The 24,921-nt window shown below is 40.8% G+C and overlaps 1 protein-coding gene across 7 annotated transcripts in view; it reads left to right on the top strand.

Moving 5' to 3' along the window:
- ETV6 (ETS variant 6) overlaps nucleotides 1–24,921 on the top strand; it is a 415,605-nt gene that overhangs the window by 148,383 nt on the left and 242,301 nt on the right. For 6 of the 7 annotated variants that reach the window (XM_029205490.1, XM_029205491.1, XM_029205493.1 and 3 more), the window contains 2 exons: nucleotides 9,766–9,865; nucleotides 12,238–12,315. In XM_029205490.1, coding sequence (XP_029061323.1) covers nucleotides 12,286–12,315 — 30 coding nt within the window. In that variant the 5' untranslated portion in view covers nucleotides 9,766–9,865; nucleotides 12,238–12,285. The remainder of the gene's footprint in view (nucleotides 1–9,765; nucleotides 9,866–12,237; nucleotides 12,316–24,921) is intronic. The other variant, XM_029205498.1, reaches the window with a different exon arrangement.

The following is a 24,921-nucleotide window of genomic DNA, read 5'->3' on the forward strand; positions in this document are numbered from 1 at the left end:
TACTAATATACACATTTTTTTTCACACTTGAACATCTCTTTGATAGGAGTGCAGTGTTCAATCAAGAACAAGTATTCAGTGTAAATTCATATTCAGTTGGAAGCGTTTTTTATATCTTAGCAGTACATAAAATTGGGTATTTGACGAGCAGTGAAATCTTAGGTTAGATGAGATTCGGTCTAGAATATGGAAGAGGGAGCGCATATTTTGGTCCTTCCTTGGCCTGCCATTCTTTCCGCCAAGTATTCATGCACACCCATCTTTTCTTACTCCAAGAACAAGTACAGTCCAGTCCAGTCCCAGTAAACCACTCGAAGTCCAGCATCTTTGGGTGGCATGAAATCTTCCCATCTAAAGCTCTTCTCACATGGTAATAAACAAACCTATAGAGAAGTTATCTGTACTTTGCATTATATGATGGTAAAACAGAGACAAGATAATCATAATAAAAACTTCTATTAAGAAAGAGAAGTTAACTGATTCACTTTGTTATAAAGCAGAAACTAACACACCATTGTAAAGCAATTATACTCCAATAAAGATGTTAAAAAAAAAAAAAAGAGAGAAGAATCAGGAATATATAGCAGTCATGGGTGCCTGGCAGTAATGGATTCTGCTTTGGAAGTTATCGTAGACATAGTTTTAAAAATGCTTGGCCAATGCATAACGTGGGTCTCCATCTTTCCAGTACTGAACATCTGTTTCTTTGCTGTCTGCTGCCCACATGTTCAGCCAAATATACTTACTTTTGGTTTTTGTTATAGCACCTCCTTTAAAGTGCCAATTCCTACGTTAATTAGGGTAATGTTAGGGGCAATAAATAATAGACCCCAGAATATGTGGCATAAACATAATAGAGGTTTATTTCTCATTCATTTGACCACCTACAGTAAGTGTTCCCAGTTGGTGGGTCCCTTTCCTCCATGCTGTAATTCAAGGATCCAGTCTCCTTCAATCTTGTGGTTCAGTCTTCTCCTAAGGCCTCATCTTCAAATGAATTCATCTGGTGGAAGGAGATGATAAAGCACACCTACTTCTTAAATCATGACCTGAAAATGCCACACATAACTTCTGCTCACATTCCACCAGTTAACATGAGAAGGAAGGCCATGCCAGGTGCAGGAGGAAAGGGGAAATATAGTCTTTGTCTGGGTAGCTGCTTCCAGTGACAACTCAAATTCTCTGAAGGGCAAGCACAAAGTTTGACAAACAGCTAGTTTTTTTCTGATACAAGGAGATGAAGATTCAATCTTGAATAATAGAAGTTTGTTAGCAGGGGAGAGATTTAAATGCTAATATCAAGGAGTACCTCACAGGGTGCCTCAGATCATAACATATCACTAACCACCAACTCTGTCTTCTAAGTCTGTGCCTGTGTCTTATTTTGAAATAGTAGATGAATTATCTATGGGCACACACAGACTGAAAATGAAGAGATGGAAAAAGATATTCCATGCAAAAGGAAACCAAAAGAAAGCTGGAGTAGTGATACTTATATCAGACAAAATAGACTTTAAAACAAAGACTGTAATAAGAGACAAGTGCATTACATAATGATAAAGGGATTAATCCAACAAGAAGATATAACATTTGTAAATATTTATGCTCCCAGCATGGGAGCACCTAAATATATAAAGCAAATATTAACAGACCTAAAGGGAGAAATAGTAACACAATAATAGTAGGGGACATTAATACCCTACTTGACATCAATGGACAGATCATCCAGGAAGAAAATCAACAAGGAAATATTGGCCTTAAAGAACACATTAGACCAGATGGACTTAACAGATATTTACAGAACATTCCACCCAAAAGCAACATAATACACATTCTTCTCAAGTGTACATGAAACATTTTCCAAGATAGACCATATGTTAGGCCATGTAACAAGTCTTAATAAATTTAAGAGGATCAAGACCACATCAAGCATCTTTTCCAAACAACAGTTGTATGAAACTAGAAATCAGTTACACAATAAAAACTGGAAAATTCACAAATATGTGAAGATTAAACAACATGCTGTTGAGCAACCAATGAGTCAGAGAAAAAAACAAAAGAAAAATCAAAATATACCTTGAGACTTATGAAAATTGAAATGTAACACACCAAAATGTGTGGGCTGCAGCAAAGGCAGTTCTAAGAGGAAAGTATAGCGAAAAAATGCCTACCTCAAGAAACAAAAAAGTCTCAAATAAATAGTTGTACACCTCAAGGAACTAGAAAAAGAACAAATGAAACCCGAAGTTAATAAAGGAAGGATATAACAAAGATTAGCGCTGAAATAAAGAAAGTAGAGACTAAAAAGACAAAAGATCAGTGAAACTAAGAACTGGTTCTTTGTAAAGATAAACAAAACTAACAAAACTTTATCTAGGCCCACCAAGAAGAAAAGAGAGAGGGGATTCAAATACAATCAGAAATGAAAGAGGTGACTGCAACTAATACCACAGAAATACAAAGGATGATAAGAGACTACTATCAACAGTTATATGCCAAAATATCGGACAACCTAGAAGAAATGGATAAATTCCTGGTAGCATAAAACCTACCAAGACTGAATCATGATGAAATAGAAAATCTGAACAGACTGATTATTAGTAAGGAGATTGAATCAGTAACCAAAAACCTTCCAAGAAACAAAAGTCCAGGACCAGATGGCTTCACTGTAAATTCTACCAAACATTTGAAGAAGAATTAATATCATAATTCTTCCCCGAAATAAAAGAGGATGGAACTCTTCAAAACTCATTTGATGAGGCCAGCATTACCCTGATACCAAAATCAGACAAGGATGCCACCAAAAAAAAAAAAAAAAAAAAATTACAGTCCAAAATCCCCAATGAACATAAATGCAAAAATCCTCAACAAAATATTAGCACACCAAATTCTGAATTCAACAATACATTAAAAGGATCATACACCATAATCAAGTGGGATTTATTCCAGGGATGAAAGGATGGTTCAGCATCCAAAAATCAGTCAATGTGATACACCACATTAACAAAAAGAAGAATAAAAATCATATGATCATCTCAATACATGCAGAAAAATTTGCAGAATTTGACAAAATTCAACAACCGCTTATAAAACTTCTCAGCAAAGTAGGTATAGAGGGAACATACCTCAGCATAATAAGGCCATATATAACAGACTCACAGCTAACATCATACTCAATGGTGAAAAGCTGAAAAGCTTTTCCTCTAAGATCAGGAACAAGAAAAGGATGCCCACTCACCCCTTTTATTCAGCATAGTATTGGAATTCCTAGCCACAGCAATTAGGCAAGAAAAAGAAATAAAAGGCATCTAACTGGAAAGGGAGAAATACAACTCATTATTTACAGATGACATATTGTATGTAGAAAATCCTAAAGACTCCATTAAAAGACTGTTAGAAATAATAAACAAATTCAGTAAAGTTGCAGGATACAAAAATCAATACACAAAAATCTGTTGCATTTCTATACACTAATAACAAACTATCAGAAAGAGAAATTAAGAAAAAAATCCCATTTACAATTGCATCAAAAAGAATAAAATACTTAGGAATAAAGCTACCAAGGAGGTGAAAGACCTTATATTGAAAACTACAAGACATTAATAAAAAACTTTGAAGGAGACAAAAATTAATGAAATCTGTGTTCATGGATTGGAAGAATTAATATTCTTAAAATGTCCATACTACCCAAAGCAATATACAGACTCAGTGCAATCCCTATCAAAATTCCAATGGTATTTTTCACATAAATAGATTAAATAATCCTAAAATTTGTATGGAACCACAAAAGACCCCAAATACCAAAACAATCTTGAGAAAGAAGAACAAAGCTGGAGGCATCACATGCCCTGATTTCAAACTATATTACAAAGCTATAGTAATTCAAACAGTATGGTATTGGTGTAAAAACAGACACATAGATCAATGCACCAGAATAGAGAGCCCATAAATAAACCCACACATATATGGTTAATTAATTTGAAATGAAGGAACTAAGAATATACAATGGGGAAAGGACAGTCTTTTCAATAAATAGTATTGGGAAAACTGGACAGTCATATGCAAAATAATGAAACTGGACTACTATCTTAAACTATACACAAAAATTAGCTCAAAAAGGATTAAAGGCTTGAATGTAAGACCTGAAACCATAAAACTCCTAGAAGAAAACATAGGTTGTAATCTCCTTAGCATAGGTGTTGGTGGTAATTTTTTGAATCTGACAACAAAAGCAAAGGCAATAAAAACAAAAATGAATAAGATGGGCTACATCAAACTAAAAATCTTCTGTACAACAAAGAAAACCATCAACAAAGTGAAAAGGCAACCTGCTGAGTGGGAGAAAATATTTGCAAATCATATATTTAATAAGGGATTACTATCCAAAATATGTAAAGAATTCATACAACTCAATAGCTAAAAAATAAACAATTTGATTAAAAAATGGGCAGAGGATCTGAGTAGACATTTTTCCAAAGAAGACATAGAAACAGCCAATAGGTACATGAAAAGATGCTCAACATCATTAATCTTCAGGGAAATGCAAATCAAAACCACAGTGAGATATCACCTCACACCTGTTAGAATGGCTGCTATCAAAAAGACAAGAAATAACAAGTGTTGGTGAGGATCTGGACAAAAGGAACCCCTTGTGCAGTGTTGGTGGGAATGTAAATTGGTGCAGCCACTATGGAAAACAGTATGGAGGTTCCTCAAAAAATTAAAAATAGAACTGCCATATGATCCTTCTGGGTATTTATTTGAAGAAAACAAAACACTAACTCAAAAAGATATATGCACCCCCGTGTTCTTTGCAGCATTATTTGTAATAGCCAAGATATGGAAATAACCTAAGGGTCCACTGATGGATAAAGAAGTTGTGGTATATGTACAATGGAATATTTTTCAGCCATAAAAAATGGAATTTTGCTATTTGCAACAATATGGATGAACCTCAAGGTCATTATGCTAAGTGAAATAAGTCAGATAGAGAAAGACAAATACCATTTGATATCTCTTACATATGGAATATAAAAACAGAAGCAGGGACTTCCGTGGCGTTCCAGTGGTTAAGACTCTGTGCTTCCACTGCAAGGGGCATGAGTTCAATCCCTGGTCGGGGAACTAAGATCCCTGCATGCTGTGTGGCACGGCCAAAAAATAAATAAAATAAAAACAAACAAACAAAGAAACCACACTAAACACATAGATCCAGATCAGTGGTTGCCAGAGGCTTGGGAGAAATGAATGAACTGTTTGGGTTTTTTTTGTTTTTGTTTTTTGCGGTATGCGGGCCTCTCACTGCTGTGGCCTCTCCCGTTGCGGAGCACAGGCTCCGGACGTGCAGGCTCAGCGGCCATGGCTCACGGGCCCAGCCGCTCCGCGGCATGTGGGACCTTCCCGGACCGGGGCACGAACCCGTGTCCCCTGCATCGGCAGGCTGACTCTCAACCACTGCGCCACCAGGGAAGCCCTGTTTGTTTCTTTAGTGTAGCTTATTTAATTGAATTTAAAAAATTTAAAATTTTAAAAAGCTAGGCTTTGTGGGAGGAGAGAATGGATGGAAGATTTTTTTTCACCCAGAATGAGATAGATAGATAGATAGATAGTTAGGTAGATAGATAGAAGAAAATATAATTAAGGAGTTCATCAGAGGGTTCCTCAGATCATAACATATCACTGTCCACAACCTTGTTTTCTAAGTCTGTGCCTGTGTGTTATTTTGAAATATTAGATGAAACATTTATGATGAAAATAAAATCAAGAGCAAGACTAGATGGTAAAATTTTTTTTAAGTAGCTAGCAATGGTAATAATAACCATATAGTAGTAGTCTGCTTTTTCTTTTTTTAATTGGTTCTATAGGCCAGGCACTGTGTTGAGTACTTTTCAAGCATATTTTAACTCAGCAGGTGTTTAACCTCCCTAACCTTCTACACACAACATGGTAAACACCTGCTGAGTTACATAACACCTAGACATGCCTCATTCCAAGGCCTAATTCTTACCCATACACCAATTATTTTTGCATCTTACAAATCACTAAGCCTTAAGATTTCTTGAAGAAATGCCTGAGAAATACTGAATTAGGAGTTACTGACGATAGTTGGTAACAATATAATCGTAAATGTAAATACAAATATACCTGAATCTACATGCCAGTCCTTGGTTAAAAGGTTATCAAATGATTCAAAACATACTTTTTAAACCATATTACATATGGTTTATATAATCAAAAATTTAAAAATTAAAGATACTTATAGAGAACTTGCAGTTTGAGAAATATTTCCCTGTTGTATAGTGCGTGGATTCCTAACTTAAGCTGTAATACTTTCTGCTACTGTTTCACAGAAACTCTTAACTTGCTCCTTGTTAGTGTCATTGGCCCTTGAGCCTTATTTTCTTTCTAATCTTGTGGGTCATTTAAAGCATCATAGTTAGTTCCACTGAAACACCAAAAAGTGAAGATTCTCAAGGGCCGGCTACAGGGAAGATATAATGGGTCCTACTCTTGAATGACCAAGGGTGACAAGAGAAGTAACGCCAGCCAGCCAGGATTTCACTAGAAAAAAACGTGCCAGTTTTTGGATGTAAGACGGAGAGGAACTCTGACAGACGAGTCCCAGTCCAGGGAAGGCTGGCCTGCAGGGACCCACCAAAGGCTCTCCTTGCAGGCAATCTCTAAAGAAGATGTGAAATAGGATAAGGCAGGATCTCGTGAATATTCTTCAGCTTTGCCATCTTGAGGCAATGTCTCCATTTCTCATTGTTAGCTGCCATTCATTTCCTGGGCTTCTGAACCTCAAGTCTTTGATTGTTCAGCTTCCTCCTGGTTAGACTGATCTGTAGTAGTACATTACATAGGATATACGTAAGTGCTAAAATCTTGTCTCCAGACAAAGTGACAGAGGCACGAGCTCTGCTTCACAGAGGCTGCCTACCCCAGGACCAAACTGCGCACCATAGTCAGGCATTGTAGGAGAGCACGTGCACTCAGCTGATTCTGATCCTAAGCATCTGGGAGCAAAACATGTGGTTACTTTACGCTAGAGGCAGAGGAAGAAGTTGTATCTTCCTCTTACAGCAAACTCCAGAGTGTTCACTTTGGAGACTAACAGTCTTATAACCAAACACAAACGGCAAGGAAACAGTTTAGGGATCTCCCAGGGAGATCTAGTTTGTTTTAAAATGTATTACTGAAGAGTCATGAAATGTTAGACTTGCAAAGAACTTAAAGATCCCATCTCATCTGAAGGTCACAGACTGACAGCCTAGGGCCAAATCTGGCCCACAAAGGGAATGTGTTTTATCTGGCTCATAATTAGAATTAGTTGTCAACATTTAAAATAAGGAGAGTTCACATTATTTTCTTTAAAAATCTAGATTTGAAAAATCGGAAGATCTGGCAACCCTGACTAGCCAGCATTTCTCCACGGCTGTGACTAGAGCTCGCGGCCATTATGCCCTTGGGACACTGTACATACTCCCCAGCTTCCGGCAGCCTTGCTTCAATTCATCTACACATCCTGCCTGGACTCTGCTGGTAGTTTTGCATTTGCAGCCCTTGTTAGACCAACCTGTTCATTTTTTTACAGCTGAGGAAGTGAGGCCAGAGAAGCCAAGTGACTCATCCATCCACACCACTTTTTCTAATATAACACATATGTTGGTGATGTTTCCGTGCACTCCTTTCTCCATCCCCGTGGTTTTTCCCAAAGAGATTTGGCAAGAAAGCACACAGTCTGAGGAAGGGACAAAGATGATGTCAGCCAGAGGATAAGTTAGAAACTCACTAACTGAAACTCAAGAGACGTCAAAAGGGAATGGTGGGAGGGAGTGAAGGAACAGAGACATTCTATGTGGAATAAAAACAAACGAGAGAAGTATACCTGAAGAGGTAAGGTAACGTGGGGAGAAAGACCAAGGGAGGCAACGAATTGATCTGCTTCTCTAGAGACCTTCACATTCCCGGAAAGCAGCAGCTGACAGAATAGAGGAGGCTGCCCAAAGCAGAGACTCCAAAATCCAAATGATCAGAAAAAAGAATTCGAATTTATAAGAGATTTCTTCTTCGGATTTATCTATTTGAAAAAAAAAAAATGTGTGAAGATAAACAGAGGTGGCTTCTCAGGGTTTCCTGAGAAATTATTAACAGGAGATCAAAACAATTATCTGAAAGAATAAAGCTTTGCAAGAAAAAAAAAAGAAGTTGATGTTTAAGGGTTCAGCAAAAGTTTTTCTTGAAAGAAAAATGAACCAAGATTTAAAAAGAAACAATAGAATACGTGTGTAATTAGCATGCGAATTTGGTGCTGGTCCCGGCTCTGCCACTAATGGGCTGGGTCACTTTGGGCCAAACCCTGCAGTTGTCTAAGGCTCAACTTCCCCTGCTGTGAAGTGAGGGCCTTGGGCTGATTCTCAAAGTGCTCTCCCTAGATCAGCAGCAGCAGCAGCATGGGGGGACTTGTTAGAAATACAGATTCTTAGGGCTCATCCCAGACTTACTGAGGCTCTGCCGTCTGTGTTGTAACAAGCCCTCTGGCTGAGAAACCTGTAAAGTTTGAGAACCACTGAGAAAGCCACCAGCCAGATGATCTCTACGTTCCTTATAGCTATAAACTAATTCTAAGCAAAAGAGGAAAAAGAGCTGGGTTACCCTAGTAGCTGGCATGAAAGGTCTTTTAAAAAGATATTCAATAGGACAGGACATGATTATTTGTTTCGAATGATGCAAGTATTTGGTTAACCATTCAGTTTTATGAGATGTGAAAACATCATGCACAGGCAAGGAGCTTTCCAACAATGAAATGAAGTGAGTTGAAGCAAAGTTAGAGACCGCAGGTGGCAAGACGAGGACAGACACACATGCGTCAGCAGTGTTCTCCCTATGAGGGTACACACATATGCACACACAGGCTTAGTGTTCAGACAAGGGAAGCAGGGTTCCTCCCTTTCAGTGTTGAAGTTCTACATTAAAAAAAAAAAAATTAATGAACTACCTTATAATGAGCTCCTTTATATTAATGGTGCTTGTGTTAACAAAAATAAAATCTTCAAGGCTCATTGGAAGTTTTAGAGGTGTCATAGGGCTCAAAGGTTTTGAGTTATAAAACAAAAAGCAAAGCAAAACAAAACACACAAGCAAAGAAGCAAAATAAACAAGAAAAACCAACCCCATAATCAACTTCTCTTTGTCCAGCATCGTTGAAGATGAACAAGCCTGCAGAGCTGAGAGAGTTCAGCTCGCTCTCCATAGCATCCTCTTTAGGTCTTCCCTCTTTGCCTCCAGGGATCTGCTCTTTAATTTCTTTTCCTTGTCAGTCAGTTATGTTGGTTCATTCACTGACTCTTTACACTGAAGTATGAATAAACTTCATGATGTGCTATGTCAACCAGGCATTTTCATTGTGTTTTTCATAATGAATTCTAGAATAAAAGGTTCTGTCATCTGTGAAAGGAGCTACAGGTGTCACCTAATAGGTAGGGAAATTTTTGAATGGAGCAGAAAAGCCTCCAAGGTCAGTAAGGAGATCTCTGAAAGCTGACCTGATTTAGTGATCAACTTAGTGTAATTGGGAGCAGTGTTAGCAGGGAAGGTGGAGTAGCAGGGGAGGTGGAGTAGCAGGGGAAGTGGGGTATCAGAGGAGGTGGAGTAGCAGGGGAGGTGGAGTAGCAGGGGAGGTGGAGTGGGGGAACAGTCCAGGAGCCTGTGGTAAAACGAATAGAGACTATACTGGCCTCTTTGCTAAAGAATGTTCTCCCACAGGAAGGAAAATCTGCAGGTTGGCTAGGCAAGACCATCTGTATCAGTAATTACAAAATCTGTATGGAGTCACTTCCAGGACTGAAGACTTCCTTCCCCACAGGTGAGACCTTTTCCATCCTACCTGCTTCTCTGCCCCATCTTTTTGTGCATGAGTAGAGATTAGCTCCTCTCCCATCCCCCTAATGATAATCCATTTTCTGTCCCAGGAGCCAGGGCCACTGTGTTGATTGTGTAGGTTGTACCCTACACAGAAGGGCTCACTTGTGTGGCACCATGCAGAGGGAGTGGATGGAGGCTGAGGTCTAGTCCATGCTTCCCTCACCAAACCCTGTGTTACAGGAGGCGGTGCCTTTTTGTAACTCACACAAAGGTACCCTATGAGCTAGCCACAACCATGCCAGTAACCCCTGCATCACCATCACCACCATCCCTCTCTAGAACTCTTTTCATCTTATAAAATTGAAACTCTTTGCCTGTTTAACAGTAAGTCCCCATCCCCCCTCCCCCAGCCTCTGGCAACCACCATTCTACTTTCTGTCTCTCTGATTTTTACTCCTCTAAGTACCTCACATAAGCGGAATCTTTTTGTGATGGGCTTATTTCACTGAGCATAATGTCCTCAAGGTTCATCCATGTTGTAGACTGTGTCATAATTTCTTCCTCCTTTAAGGCTGAATAATATTCCACTGTATGTATAGACCACATTTTGTTTGTTTGGTTTTGCCCATGCTGCACGGCATGTAGGATCTTAGTTCCCCCACCAGGAGTGGAACCCATGCCCTCTGCAGTAGAAGCGAGGAGTCTTACCCACTGGACCACCAGGGAAGTCCCTAAACCACATTTTTTTGGGGGGGCTGTGTTGGGCCTTTGGTGCGCGGGCTTCCTCTAGTTGCAGTGAGCGGGGGCTACTCTTCATTGTGGTGTGTGGGTTTCTCATTGCAGTAGCTACTTCTGTTGCGGAGTCTAGGTGCATAGGCTTCAGTAGTTGCAGCACACAGGCTCAGTAGTTGTGGCTCACGGGCTCTAGAGCGCAGGTTCAGTAGCTGTGGCGCATGGGCTTAGTTGCTCCACGGCATGCAGGATCTTCCCGTACCAGGGATTGAACCCGTGTCCCCTGCATTGGCAGGTGGATTCTTAACCACTGTGCCACCAGGGAAGCCCCCCTTCCATGAAACTTTAAGTATACTGTACTATATCTGTTTTTGCTAACAGAATTTTAAACCTTTTTTTAAAAAATTTAAACTTGCTAATTGTTTTTTGCTTCTTTCTAGTTGTGGCATGCTAGCTCCAGAGTGTGCAAGCTCAGTAGCCACCACACACAGGCTCTCTAGTTGTGGCGCGTGGGCTCTAGAGCGTGCAGGCTTAGTTGCCCTGTGGCATGTGGGATCTTAGTTCCCTGACCAGGGATCGAACCCATGTCCCCTGCATTGGAAGGCGGATTCTTAACCACTGGACCACCAGGGAGGTCCCATAAATTTGCTAAGTGTTTCTGACAACACAGCAATAATGTATCACAAGAGAAAAGAGTCATCCTTGGGACTTCCCTGGCGGTCCAGTGGTTAAGACTCTGCATTCCCATTGCAGGGGGTGTGGGTTCGACCCCTGGTTGAGGAACTGAGATCCCACATGCCGCGTGGCACGGCCAAAAAGCAAACAAACAAACAAAAATATGAAATGCATTGTTGCCAAAGAGCCTTGGAAAACAGTAATTGTACCTAAAATGGCCAGAATTTATCCTTAGAACTATTTAGAATGCCACTAACAAAACAATAAGTTAATTACTTTGTAACCTATTTAAAGAAATATGAATCAAGAATCTCTTATTTGTAATTCCAGAAAACCATGAAAAACAAATTTTTTCATAACTAATTTGGTGGAAGAATCTGATGTGAACTGCTGGAGGCTACTTGATTATCTGGATTTATCCTATTTATTCTGAATATTCACATGTTTGGCAGCTGAATCCTTTAAATGTTTAATTCAGAGGTATACTACATTACCTTTCTAAATCCAAAAGGTCTGAATTCAGAAACACATCTGGCCAAAGAATTTTGGCTTAGGGGCTATGAGCCTGTCATATGTGACAGGAGATTGGTGGTGAGCGTCTGTGTATTTGCAAGAAGGATGTGATTACACTTGCAGGAGTGTGGTGTCCCAGACATTCTAAAAACAATTATATCCTGAATAAAACCTACTTTTAATGCCAAGTTGGGCTACCAAGCAGTAATGGAAATCTCCAGCACTGCCCCCCCCATATACACACACAAATACAAAATAAATAGAAAGAGACCAAATACATTCCAAACCAAGGGAAAAAAAAATTGAAAAAGGAAAAAATAAACACAATCGTTGCAAAGATTTTACAGTGACATATTAGCCACAATAGGCTACTTTATGCTATGATGATAAATCAACTTCACTATCTCACTGACAAAACACAAATGAAACTGACTTCTCTCTCCTACTTCCCAGCAACGCAGGTTGGTAGGAGACCCTGCTCTGCAGCTACTGAAGGGCTTGATGGATGAAGGCTCTGCCATCTGGCATGTTGTAAGTTGTTGCAACAGCATAAAAGAACACATGGAAAACTCTGACTGTTTCCAACTTTGACAAAGGGTGATACGTCACTTTCATTCCTATTGCTCAGGATTACTCTCACGTTGCCTCCCCTAAACTTATAGGGCACACAGGGCAGTGTTCATATAGGGCAGTGCAAGGAATGTTTGCCAATCATAACCATAAAAGGAGAAAAAAGAAACAGAGAAATAAATGGGACAAATAGGAATGTAAAATAACATGGTATAAACAAGTCCAGAGAAATCTATAAATTACAATACACAAATGGAGTATCCTCACAAGTAAAAAAGCAGGTCATGTCAGAAGGGATTTCTTAAATCTACTTATATGATGTTCAGAAGAGAGCCATCAAAAATGTTAGAACAAATAAAGCTTAAAAATAAAAAGGCAAAAAAGAATAAAGAGGCAAATATCAAACAAAAGAAAGCTGATACGGCTATATTTGTATTAGAAATAATAGACGTTAAGATTAAAAAAATAAATATAAAGGAGGACACTCATAATAGTTTTTTAAAAGCCCAATTCACCAGGAAGACATAAAAATTCTAAACTTATGTGCACCTAATAAAATAGCATCAAATTACATACAGTAAAAATTGATAAGGTGAAGAGAGAATATAGCCCACAAAGCTTAAAGTATTTACTATCTGGCTTTTTATAGAAAAAGTTGGTGCCACTGTACATGGACATAAAGCATCTCAACAAATTTCAAAGTATCAGTATCAAGCGACAACCATCTTTGAACTGAAATGCAATGAAGTTGTCAATAAAAGTAAATTAAGACAAGTTTAAAAATTCCATGCTTTCGGAAATTTGAAAGGAAACCACACTTTTAAATAATGCATGTGTGAAAGGAGAAATAATAATGGGAATCTTAGAATACTATGTAATAAATGATAATGAAACTGTTATATATTAGAACTTGATAGATGATCAAGGATGAACAATTAGGACCTCACTAAAGGCACTAATTGCAGTGCATTAAAACAGACCAAATATGTGTAAATCTATGAGTTTAAACACTTGGGGAAAAAGCTAGTAGGTCACCTTGGGAAGATGATAGAGAACCATTCGTTTTTTTGAGAACAGGTAAATAAAGAGAAAAAAAATTAAAGCAAGCATTTATCACGTCTCTCCTACGTGGACTATACCCGTAAGCAGTCAATAATCAGCTGAAGACACTGGCACAGGTGGACACGTTGAAGCTTGCAGGGAAACCCAAGAGGCCAATCATAGCCAGATGCCCAACTGAGCCTCTAAAAGGGAGCTTGTGGAGAAATCTGTGGGAAGCTGTTGCCTCTGTGGGCAAATCACGGAATTTAAGAGCAAGGACCAGCTGGAATCCAGTGGTGACCTCTGTATCCAACCATCACCATATCCGACGGCAGCAAACCTTTGAAAGCAGCGGCCACTTCTTCAGTTCTGCCTTCCAGATTTCACGCAGGCTTTCTTAGAGCCGACTGTAACTCAGAACCATAAGGAAAAGGGGATTCTGGAAAAGAGCAGCATGGTTTAGAGTCGTCCGCCGTTTCCCTACTTGGCAGCTATACATCTTCTTTCAACCACTTCTAAATACAGATAATAGCAAAATCGTGTTTCCACTTAAGATGTAACTACCCCTCATACAACTGAAAAGGCACTGATCGTCTACCCAAAACAATCCACACATGAGATCTGTTTTTCAGTGACGTCCATTTGTCCTACAGCTGGACCTCACTCATCTTTTAATATCCTGTAACTTAAAACATTAATGTTTTATGTTAGATGGTAGAGAAATGGGAGAGGGAAAAAAGAAAAAATGGTGTGTGTGTGTGTGTGTGTGTGTGTGTTGCAGACAGAGGCAACAGCTGCCCACCTCACCTCACACACACATTCCTACCAAGGAGAAAATACACTCAAAACTACTACCACCCTCATTTCTGCAATTGGTCAGCTGATCATGGTTGGTGTTTATTAACCTCCTTTTCCCATTATCCAGTTAGTATTCTCTGCTCTCAGGAAGCACCTCAGCTTTCCTGGTGGGTTACCTAAACCTTCACTCCCAAAGGATCTGTAGCATTTGCAGTCCTGCTATTATATTGGGGTGTTGTAGTTTTCTGTCAACTTGTTTTCATAGTACATAGGAATATGAAGAGGTGTCCCCAGAGGATCTGTTGAATTCCAGAGTTACTCCACCCTGCTCCCATTGTGTAGTAGCAACCCAATTTCCCCTTGAGGATTTGGGATCAGTCACACTAGCTAATATATTAAGCTGCCTGTTTTTTTGGCTGGTTGGTTCAGTGGCACGAGAAGCTCAAAATGTCCAGGTTGCAGTTTCAGCTTCCACTTTGGTAGAAACACTGCTGTGTCCCCAGTGAAAACACTCTTCCTTTGGGAATTAAGATCTCTAAACCAACAGAGCACACAGTTCAGAGGACAGGAAGTATCATTTTTACTAGTGGACCATTGGAGTTCAGAACAAGAGGGGCCAATCCCATTTCCACCTCCTGATCCTTGGAAATGAGAGAAGAAGCACCATATGGTGGTTGCCTGCTCAGTGCATTTATTGCATCCTGGAAGAAGTTACTCCAGCCTTGCAAAGTGTTGCCACCCATCTGGTACCACAATTGAGTCTTCAAAGGGCTATCCCACTACCCTATCAAGCCAACTGCTTCAGAATGATGGGGAACATGATAAGCCCAGTGAATTCCATAAGCACGAGCCCATTGCTGTCTTTTACTTGGTATAAAATCAATTTCCTGTTCACAAGTGACACTGTATGGAATACTCTGAGGAATAGGGCATTTTGTAAGTCCACAAACGGTGGTTTTTCCAGAAGCATTGCAGACAAAAAGGTAAATCCATAACCAGTTCTGACTGCTGGAGGGATTTTTCGTAACCACCGTCTTTTAGAGCCACGCCTAAGTGGGGCAGTATTGCCGCAGTTGTCCACTTTCAGATGGTGCCAGCGTGGTGCCTGAGAAACCATCTGCAATCAAGCCTGAATTTTTTCGTCCTTAGCATAACTTTTTCGACATAGAGAACTTCCCATGAGGCCGTACGTGTGGGTTGACAGAGAGGAGGCGATTTAACAGGAGTAAGAGCCGTAGGGATCTGAGCCAGTGACTCAGGTAACTTCCTCATGCCTTTAGGACCTGCTTGTGCCCAAACTCGTGTATATTACTTCCACTCAAGTTGGAGCGCTGCTGTGTGTGCCCAGCATGGTGGCTTCCCGGGTCAAACAACAACGCATTCAAAATGGGCAGATCAGGTTCCATGACAACGTGGCAGTCCAAAGTCAGGCATTCAGTCTCTTCTAGGGTTCAGTAGCAAACCAGAAGCTGTTTCTTAAAAGGAGAATGTTTATCTTTAGAAGATGGCATAGCTTTGCTCCAGAGTCCGAAAGGTCTGCAGTGTAATTCACATAATCCTGCCAAGGGCCCCTACAACATCCCTATCTGTCATGGGCATTTCAAATCTCAGTGGGTCTTCTGGATCAAAGGGCTCAACGGGCAGAGGAGCGGTCACACAGCTTGGGCCTGTTGTAGAGTCTTCTCCTACGTGAGGTCCCATTGAAAACTGGAGGCGCGGTAGAAGTCGTGCTGCTTTCTCTGGAGTGGGAAGGCCTAGATCCAGCAACTTGTTCACCTTACTAGAGATATCTTGACCATGCCCCAGATCAGAGGAGGCAGTAACTAAGGTTGAAAGCCCCTAAGCTTTTGTGAAATTTATTCTCACCCTCTGGATAGCCGCTACTTCCTGCTCATCAGGTCCAGTCAACATGCTATCATTACTGTAATGGACCAAAACAATATTTTGTGGAATGGAGAGGCAATCAAGGTCTTTTCAGACTAGATGATGATAGAAGGCTGTAGAGTTGATATAGGCTTGAGATAGGGCAGTGAAGGGTATTGCCAGCCCTACCAGTTGAAAGCTAACTGCTTTTTGTAGTCTTTACTATGGGAATTAAGAGAAAAAGTCTTCACCAGATCAAGCGCTGCATACTAGGTACCAAGGATTGTATTGATGTGCTCCAATAAGGAAATCTCATTTGGAGTAGCAGATGCATTTGGAGTTATGACCTAATTAAGTTCACCATAACCCACCATCATTCTTCAAGCTCTATCTCTTTTTCTTTTTTCTTAATTATTTTTGGCTCCGTTGGGTCTCCATTGCTGCGCGCAGGCTTTACCTAGTTGTGGCGAGCGAGGGCTACTCTTCGTTGCGGTGCGCGGGCTTCTCATTGCGGTGGTGTCTCTTGTTGCGAAGCACAGGCTCTAGGCACGCAAGCTTCAGTAGTTGTGGCACACGGGTTTAATAGCTGTGGCTCGTGGGCTCTAGAGTGCAGGCTCAGTAGTTGTGGCATGCAGGCTTAGTTGCTCCGCGGCACGTGGGATCTTCCTGGTCCAGGGCTTGAACCCGTGTCCCCTGCATTGGCAGGCGGATTCTTAACCACTGTGCCACCAGGGAAATCCAAGACCTATCTCTCATTCACAGGCCAATAGGTGAAATGAATGGGAATGTAGTAGAAATCACCACTTCTCCATCCTTTAAGAACTTTATGGTGGCACTAATCTCTGTAATTCCTCCAGGAATGCTATATCATTTGATTTACTATTTTAGCAAGTAAAAGCCATTCTAGGAACTTCTTTCTGGCCTTCTATCATAAACCCCTCACTTCATAATTTGGGGAACACTGCGGGGATTCTGCCATTTGATGAATATGTAAATTCCAACTCTGCATTTCAGAACTGGGAAAATAATCATGGGGTGGGTTTGGGTATCCACAAAGCCCACTGTGAATTGGGCTCAAGTCAAAACTCCACCTATTGGGTTTCTAGGAATCAGTGTTAATTCAGAGCCAGTGTGCAGTAACTGCCCCCAGTTCTCGTTGTTCCCCCTTCCCTGATGCAAAACCATACTGGTAAGTGGCCACATGTGCCTTTGGGGAAGGGTGGGTAGAAGATTTACAGCATACATTTTTGGCAGTGTAGCAGGTTTCTTCCTCAGGGAGACCTGCCTCTCCTTAATTTAAGGGGCTCTGCATCTATATGTGGACTGAATCAAGTCTGGGATTCAGTTGAGGATCCAGCACTGTCTGTTATTGGGACTCAAGTCAGAATTTTTGACTCTAGACCTAGAGCTTTTCTGTGTATACAAGTCAAGTAAGACTTTAATAGGATGTCTATTAATTTCAGTCCTAGGGAGATCCCAATAAATTAGCCAATACCAAAGATCAAACCATGGTGATTAATTATCACTTTAGCTTGGCTATCCATTATGATAACCATGTTTTCTTATCTCTGGTAGTTAAAATAGTTAAGCAATGTCACTTGACACCTGTCACTCCGGTATCCCACCATCCCCAATGAATTCAGGGAGCCCAGTCTAAGGGCAGCATTCATGGCTTAGAGAATGGCTACTACAGAACTCTGCAAGGGTGCTGGTGTTTGCTTCAACAATGCACCACTTAAAGCCTTGTTGAAGGGAGTGTGTTCTGAACCCTCCCAGGTCATAATTAGGGGAGAGTGGTAGTTCTTACATAATCCACTCCAGCATTCCAACTCCTTATCTTTTGGATACCTTCCATTTATACAGTGTGAGGTGGATTTATGAAAGAGGTGATTTTCAGGTACTACTTGACAGAAAACAAATAGTTTCATAGTTTGTGTGTGTGGGTGGAGTTTTGAGTAATGTGGGACAAGGCCTGAGGATAGCAATGGTAGTAATGAAGTAAGAGATTTGAGCAGAGATAGAAGATTCAGTAGTGATTATAGATAAACTATACAAGTTCTGTGGAAAAAGGAAGTGGCAATAATCCAAACTGGAGTTGCCACTTCTGGCAAGATAAAGGAGAATCTGTGAATGAAACAGAAAGATTTGGGAAGAGACGATATTTATGGCATAAAAGAGAGCAGCATGTCAAAAATTATTTTGAGGTTCATTAACTTGGAGGTTGATAATATGATGGCATTATTAAGAGGGATAGGGATGCCATAGGGAGAAGGCATATGGATGGAATACAATAGTTTGAAGGTTAGATGGGGGATGATGTGACAGAGAAGTGAAAAATTCTAAAAATATAACAGCAGGAGAGGGCTATGGGAAGCTGATCATTTTGCGTAGTGACTTTGTAATGTGACAACTTAGCTAGATTGAAATACATTCTCAGAATTCCCTTCTCTGTATGTTTCCAGTTAGTGTGGGACACAAGAGAGAGTCTGGAGTGACTTGGAAGGTAGAAATGAAGCAGCAGACATTTTGTAGCTCACACATGTTGTCACTCATCTGTTGCCTCCCTCATTGGTGTGTGGCAGTGTCTGGGCCACTGACTGCTCCGCCTTCACCATGATCCTCCTTCAGCTTCTGCAACTCCTGAGCCAGGCGTGTGTGTGTGTGTGTGTGTGTGTGTGTGTGTGTGCGCCTTTAGTTCCATGACAAAGGGCCCCAGCTTGTGCAGGACACCCAGGACATCAAGGTCAGAGGCAATGAGATTGACATGGGTTTCAGTCCATTCTCATGGGCTCCAGCTCATGCTTTTGAGTTCTAGCTTTTTCTTGGTTTCACCCATAGTTGAGCATAGATTTCACCCATTTCTTGGTTTCTTGGTTTCACCCAGTTGGAAGATCTGCTCTTCCCAACTGCCTGCTGTATATATGTATATTTCCTTTACTATATCAGTCAGCATGCCATCAGAAATACACAATCATTCTCTCTCTCTCTCTATGTATATATATACACAATACACTCCCACAACACACACACGGAGGTAATTCTGCCTGAATGTACCCTGACTGATATAGTAAAGAAAATATATAGTTTAAGGCAGTGACTCTTAAGATTTAAAAACCCATGTCTTCTTTGGATAAGCAGAAACATTTCTCCTCTTCTTTCCCACCCCACCAGTTATGACAGATCCTTTTTACAGAAGCATGCCCATTAGGTTAAGGAATTCTGATTTGGCAGAGATATGTGGATGGTGTTTTTTTGTGGGGTTTTTTTTTTTTGCAGTTTATATTTTTTAAATGTTACTATTTTCATTGTAAAAACATAACATTATACTACAATAATGGCCACGTTTTTTAATTAAGCACATCCACTTCCACATGGTTCTTAACTTCATTCTTCCCCACTTCTCGCCACTCCTCATCACTCTTTTGGAGGATAAAGACTAGACATTCAGGTTCCTCTTCTAGTTTGTATGTAGAAAGTCACAAGAGACCATAATTCATTCCCTAACACCTAAAACAAACCAGATAATCTACATAATTATAACTTAAAAAACCATCAGAGAGACGAGAGCACAAAGAAACCTAAGTGAATTAAGTTTCAGAAAATGACAATCCTTCAAATGAAAGAAAAGATCCTCAGTGGTTCTCACCCCTGACTGAAGTATAGGACTCCACCATAGATGATGGCAAGGAGAAATCAGCCTAACTTTTAACAAATTTTAATGGCCGTGGGTGGGCTTATATGACAGATTAGAATCCAGAGGAATCACAGACACAGAGTGAAACTATACTACCTCACTATTCTTTCCCATTGATATTCACTAACTACTGGGATAGGGCCATAAACAGAAGGGCAGTGAAGAAGAGCTGAGAGACACTCTCAGAGACACATTGGGCTTTTAGTTAAGAAAGACTTGTAGAGGGTGGGAGAGCTGAGAGAAAACCCATGGCACTCCAGGCCTTCAGCTAAGAAAAATTGAGGGTCAGGGCAGGAGAGAAGGGAGAGCCTACCTGAAGGCTTGATAGCTAATGAAGACATCAAGCAAGGCAGAACAGCTGAGATAACAGCTCTAAGACAGTATTTGCTTATAGGAAAAGTTCTGGTCTTGCCTTCAAAATATTTGAAACCTGTGGTGAACTGAATCAAACTGAAAAATTACAACAAAGCCCACATCTAGCTCAACTATAGATTATATCTACTCAGCTCCAATTCTAGTGGTCTTATAGGAAAATGTGTGTGGCCCTTTTTGGAGGAAAATATTTAATTCATTGTCTACTGTATTTTTACAGAAAATGTATGTAGTTTTACATAAAATGTCCAGCATAGAGTAAAAAATATCAAGACACACACACAAAAGAGCAAGATAAATGTAACTCATGGTCAAGTAAGGAAACCAACTGAAGTTAACCAAGAAAACCTCACATTTGAGAATTATCACATTATAACCAAAATGCTAAAGGACTTTAAAAAAAAAGGTAGAACCCATAAATAAAGATATGAGCAACTTCAGAAAAGTGATGGAGAATATTAAAAAATGGAAATGCTAAAAATACAGTATCAGAAGTAAAGAACTTGGTAGGCTTAACAGTAAGTTGGACAATAACGGAGGAAAAAAACTTGGAAAAGAGATAAATAGAAAGCATCCAAATTGAAAGTCAAAGAGAAAAAAATGATAAATACAATAGAATATTTGGGTCTATTGAACAATGTCAGTTGGTCTAACACTTGTATCATTGCAGAAAAAAAAAAAGGAGTAGAAAGAATGGGCAGAAAACAATATTCAAAGAGATAAAAGATCAGAATTTTCCAAAACTGACAAAAGATACCAACTTATAGGTCCAAGAACTGTAGCCAACATCAAGAAGAATAAATACAAACAAACCAAAAAAAACCCCATATGTAGGCACATCCTAGTCACAATTCTGAAAACCAAGTTTAGAGACCAGATCTTAATGACAGCCAGAGAAAAAAGACATTACACACAGGGAGCTAAAATATGAACTACAAATGACTCTTAAAAATAATGGAGACAGAGATGGAATGAAATGTTTAAAGTGCCAAAAGGAAAAAAAAATCTGTCAACCTAAAATTTTATACACAGTTGAAAATTATCCTTCAAAAATGAATGTGAAATAAAGACATTCTGACACAAAGAAAGCTGAGAGACTTTATCTCCAACAAGAAATGCCAAAGAAGTTCTTGAGGCCAAACAGAAATGATACTAGATCTGCAAGAGGGAATAAGAAAGTACCAGAAAGGATAAATAGCTGGACAGATTAAAAAGAGACATATTTTAGTACCTTCATTATACACACATATTTATAATATTAAAAAAAAATCAAAACCCCCTACAATGTATGGTGGGTTTTGTAACACAGGTAGAAATAAAATATAGGACAATATCATAAAGGATGGGAGAGGGATAAATGAAATTATGCTGTTGTAAGTTTCTTATATATTTATGAGATAGAATAATATTATTTGAAGATAGACTGTGGTAATTAAAGATGCAAATTGTAATTTCTAGAGCAACCACTATATTTAATGTAAAAAAGAAACACTAGAAAGACCATCTAGGAATTTAAATGGATATGAAAAAAAATACCTAATTACCCCAAAGAAGTCAGGAAACAAGGAATAGAGAAACACCTGACAAATGGGAATGAGTGAATGAAAACAACTTCCCTTAACTACTATTACTGAGTGGTTTTGGAATTTAGTTTTGCTACAGACTTTATCAAGTCTGTTTTTCATGAATTAAACCTAAAACTACAAGGCAAAATATAGCTATATGTGGAGCTTATACTGCAGTTAAATCATTTCGACACAATTAACATTGTTTGAATCACAAATAATATAAAGCTGCTTTATACATTTCCTATATGGTCAAAAGTTAAGACAAGAAGCAAGATGTCCATTCTAACACAAATTTGCAGCAGTTCTATTTTCTGAACTCAAACTACAGTTCCAGCCGTGGTTTTTGGATTTTTTTTTTTTTTTTTTTGGTTTTTGGATTTTGATGCAAGTGAAAAGGATATTTTCATATTTAAAATCCACTTCACTGTGCAGTTGAGGCACTTCTACCTAACTTTCAATTGGAAGTGATTAATCTGCAATGTAATGACACGCTAAAGGGGAAATATCAAGAGAATTTATAGAGTTCCAATAAAATTGTATAAATGCCTTATAAGCAATAAGTATGCTCAAGTAAAACCATATGCTCATGGATTGATACATTTGGCAGTATCCTATCTGGATGAAAAGATACTTCCAAATGAAATATGTAAAATCTCATGACAGATCACCATTAGCAGATAAACATTTGCAGTCAATTTTGATGATAGAGAACATTTAGTTTAAACTGGGGTTTAACTAAGTGAAATGTTATCCCCCTTAAGAAAAACAAAAAGAGTTCCATTCCTCTCGTTGTTAGACCTGTATTACAACTCTTATTATTACACCTTATATTTTGTCAATAAAAACAAAAGTGTAGATATTTGTTTTCTCTATAGCTATATAAGTATCTACATATTCTCAATTTTGTCTCTTGGGGCACAAACCCTAAAATATTCACTATTGGGCCCTTTACAGAAAGAAATCACCAACCCCTGGCTAAATGCAATGTTTTCCACAGCTGCTACTGCGTATTTTGCTTTGGAACCACACACAGTCTCCTATACACGCCACTTTTGTTGAGTCACCTGGAGAAGGTAACGAGGAGATAGAACGAAGTTGAGAGTTAGTTCAGTCCTGAGGTTAAATAATGGTAGCTAACGTTCATTGAGCAGATAAAGTATATAATAAGAACTCAGATAATTCATCACTTTGTACATATTTGCTCATTTAATAAATACAGGAATCTTAGGAGATAGGTAATATTCCCCACCCCATTTTACCCAAGCTGAGAGAGTGAGTTGACAAAGATCATGCTGATAAGTAAGGGATGTAGAGGTTTACAGGACTTAACCCAGCAATGGGACATCAGAACCAACGCCTGCAACACCAGCCGAGGGATCAAAAGTAGACGCGTGTGTGTGGGTTGAGGTGGGGGCAGCAGGTGGTCCAGGGCAGAAGAGCTGGTGTGGACATGAGCGCTCTCGGAAGGACAGGACTACCAGGTGACATGGACTGCTGAGGTCCTCGGAGACTCACAAAATCCCATTATTCCCACCATCCCAGTAATAGGACTCTTTTCCCATTCCAACCCCTTTAATAAATTCTGGTTCAAAGTGTTCTTCGAATGAGCGTGTGAAAAGTCTGAACACAATTTATTACGTGGAGAGATGAAGGCAAGTGGGTAGGAAAAATCCGTGGAATGGGGAGGGTCTGGGAAATCTGTCCTGGTTTATCTGTATATACTATAGACACACATTATACATATGTATTTATATATTTGTAATTTAATACACATCCACACATTAAAGCCGTACGTATTAGCAGGGTTTAGAATTTAAACATAAGTATAATGTTCTCAACCTTCTGCAGTGGACACTTCAGAGCATTTTCAGAGACTATAAATAACAATAAAAATCATAGAGTGATCAGACTGCACGTACTCAAGGCTAGAACCTTCAGCCCGACAGGATTTAACCTCCTCTCAATTGTTTTTCCAACCAAACATTCCTCCCCCGGCAGGATCCCGGGGTCGTCCCATCCGCCAATGACGGTTTCAGAGAAGCAGTCCTGGGGAGGGGTATTATCTCCAGGAACACGTCCTGTCAACTTTGCAGTCGAGTCACCTATTTCGGTTGGTAGCGGCCGCTATTGCTTTAAAAAGAGGATTTCGAAACAGGGAGGAAGGGGGGGGTCAGGAAAAGGAACTCAACTGCCTTTGATAACCTCCCAACAGCCTTTCCTTCTCCAGGACGCGTGCTCGGCTGGGGCAGCGCCCGCATCCCCGGCCTGGCGGGCGCGCGCGCCTCCTCTTTTCCGGGCGCCCACCTTCGCGGGGAATCCCCCGCGGCCAGGCTGGGCTTCTGCCGGCGGCCGCCCCGCTTTGTCTCCGACGTCGCGCTCCGCGACTCGCTCGCTCGCTAGCTCGCCCCTTTACCCCGGTGCGAGCTGTAACCCGATCTCCCATTTCCTGGTGGATTCTCTTAAAGAGGCCGCGGTCGAGAAGCAGAACAAAGGCTATTGTTTTACTTCCTCCTTCGGATTCCGCGTCCTTACCGGAATGTCCCTTCCTATATAATTATTTTCATTGCGTCTGCGCTCGGCGGGGGGTGGGGAAACCCTGTGCCTTTCAATGTATCCAAGAGACGGAGCTAGGGGAGGGGAGGCGTTTAATAAAACCTGTTCTGAGGTTTCTGGGGCCCCGATGGAACGTTTCTCGGCGTGTCTTCCGCGAGCCAGGCGGCGGCCCAGCGGAGCCTAGGACGCCCCGCGCCAGGCCGGCGGGGGCCGCGCCGCCCGCCTAGTTAGCAGCCGCGGCCTCGCGCGGCCCCGCTCCCCGGGATCCTCCGCCCGCGCCCCCGCCGCCGCCCCTCCCCCACCCCGGCCCGGCTTTTATTTCTCCGATGCGGGGCTGTAACCCGATCTTTTATTTCCTGGTGGCTCCTTTAAGAGGCAGAGCTCAGTGCTGGGAATTCACGTCAGTTTCTGCACTGAAACTCTCAAGATCAATGAGCAAAGAGCTTTCTCAGTTCTGCCTTTCAGTTTCTCTCTTCCAGGAAGGAAAACATTCGAGAGGGAGAGCGAGGGAGAGCGGCGGGAGGGCGGGGGGCGGGGGCGCCGGCCCGGGTGGGAGGAGAGAGCGGGAGGCCGGCCGGGCTGCGTCCCGGGTCGCCGCGCCGCACCGCGACCTGCAGACCCCGCCGCCGCGCCGCCCGGCTCCCACGCCCCCGCCGCCCCGCGCGGCGACTCCGCCGG

Source organism: Monodon monoceros, unplaced genomic scaffold (assembly GCF_005190385.1).
Source record: "Monodon monoceros isolate NGI ecotype Baffin Bay Population unplaced genomic scaffold, NGI_Narwhal_1 Super_Scaffold_6, whole genome shotgun sequence".
Classification (NCBI taxonomy): domain Eukaryota; kingdom Metazoa; phylum Chordata; class Mammalia; order Artiodactyla; family Monodontidae; genus Monodon; species Monodon monoceros.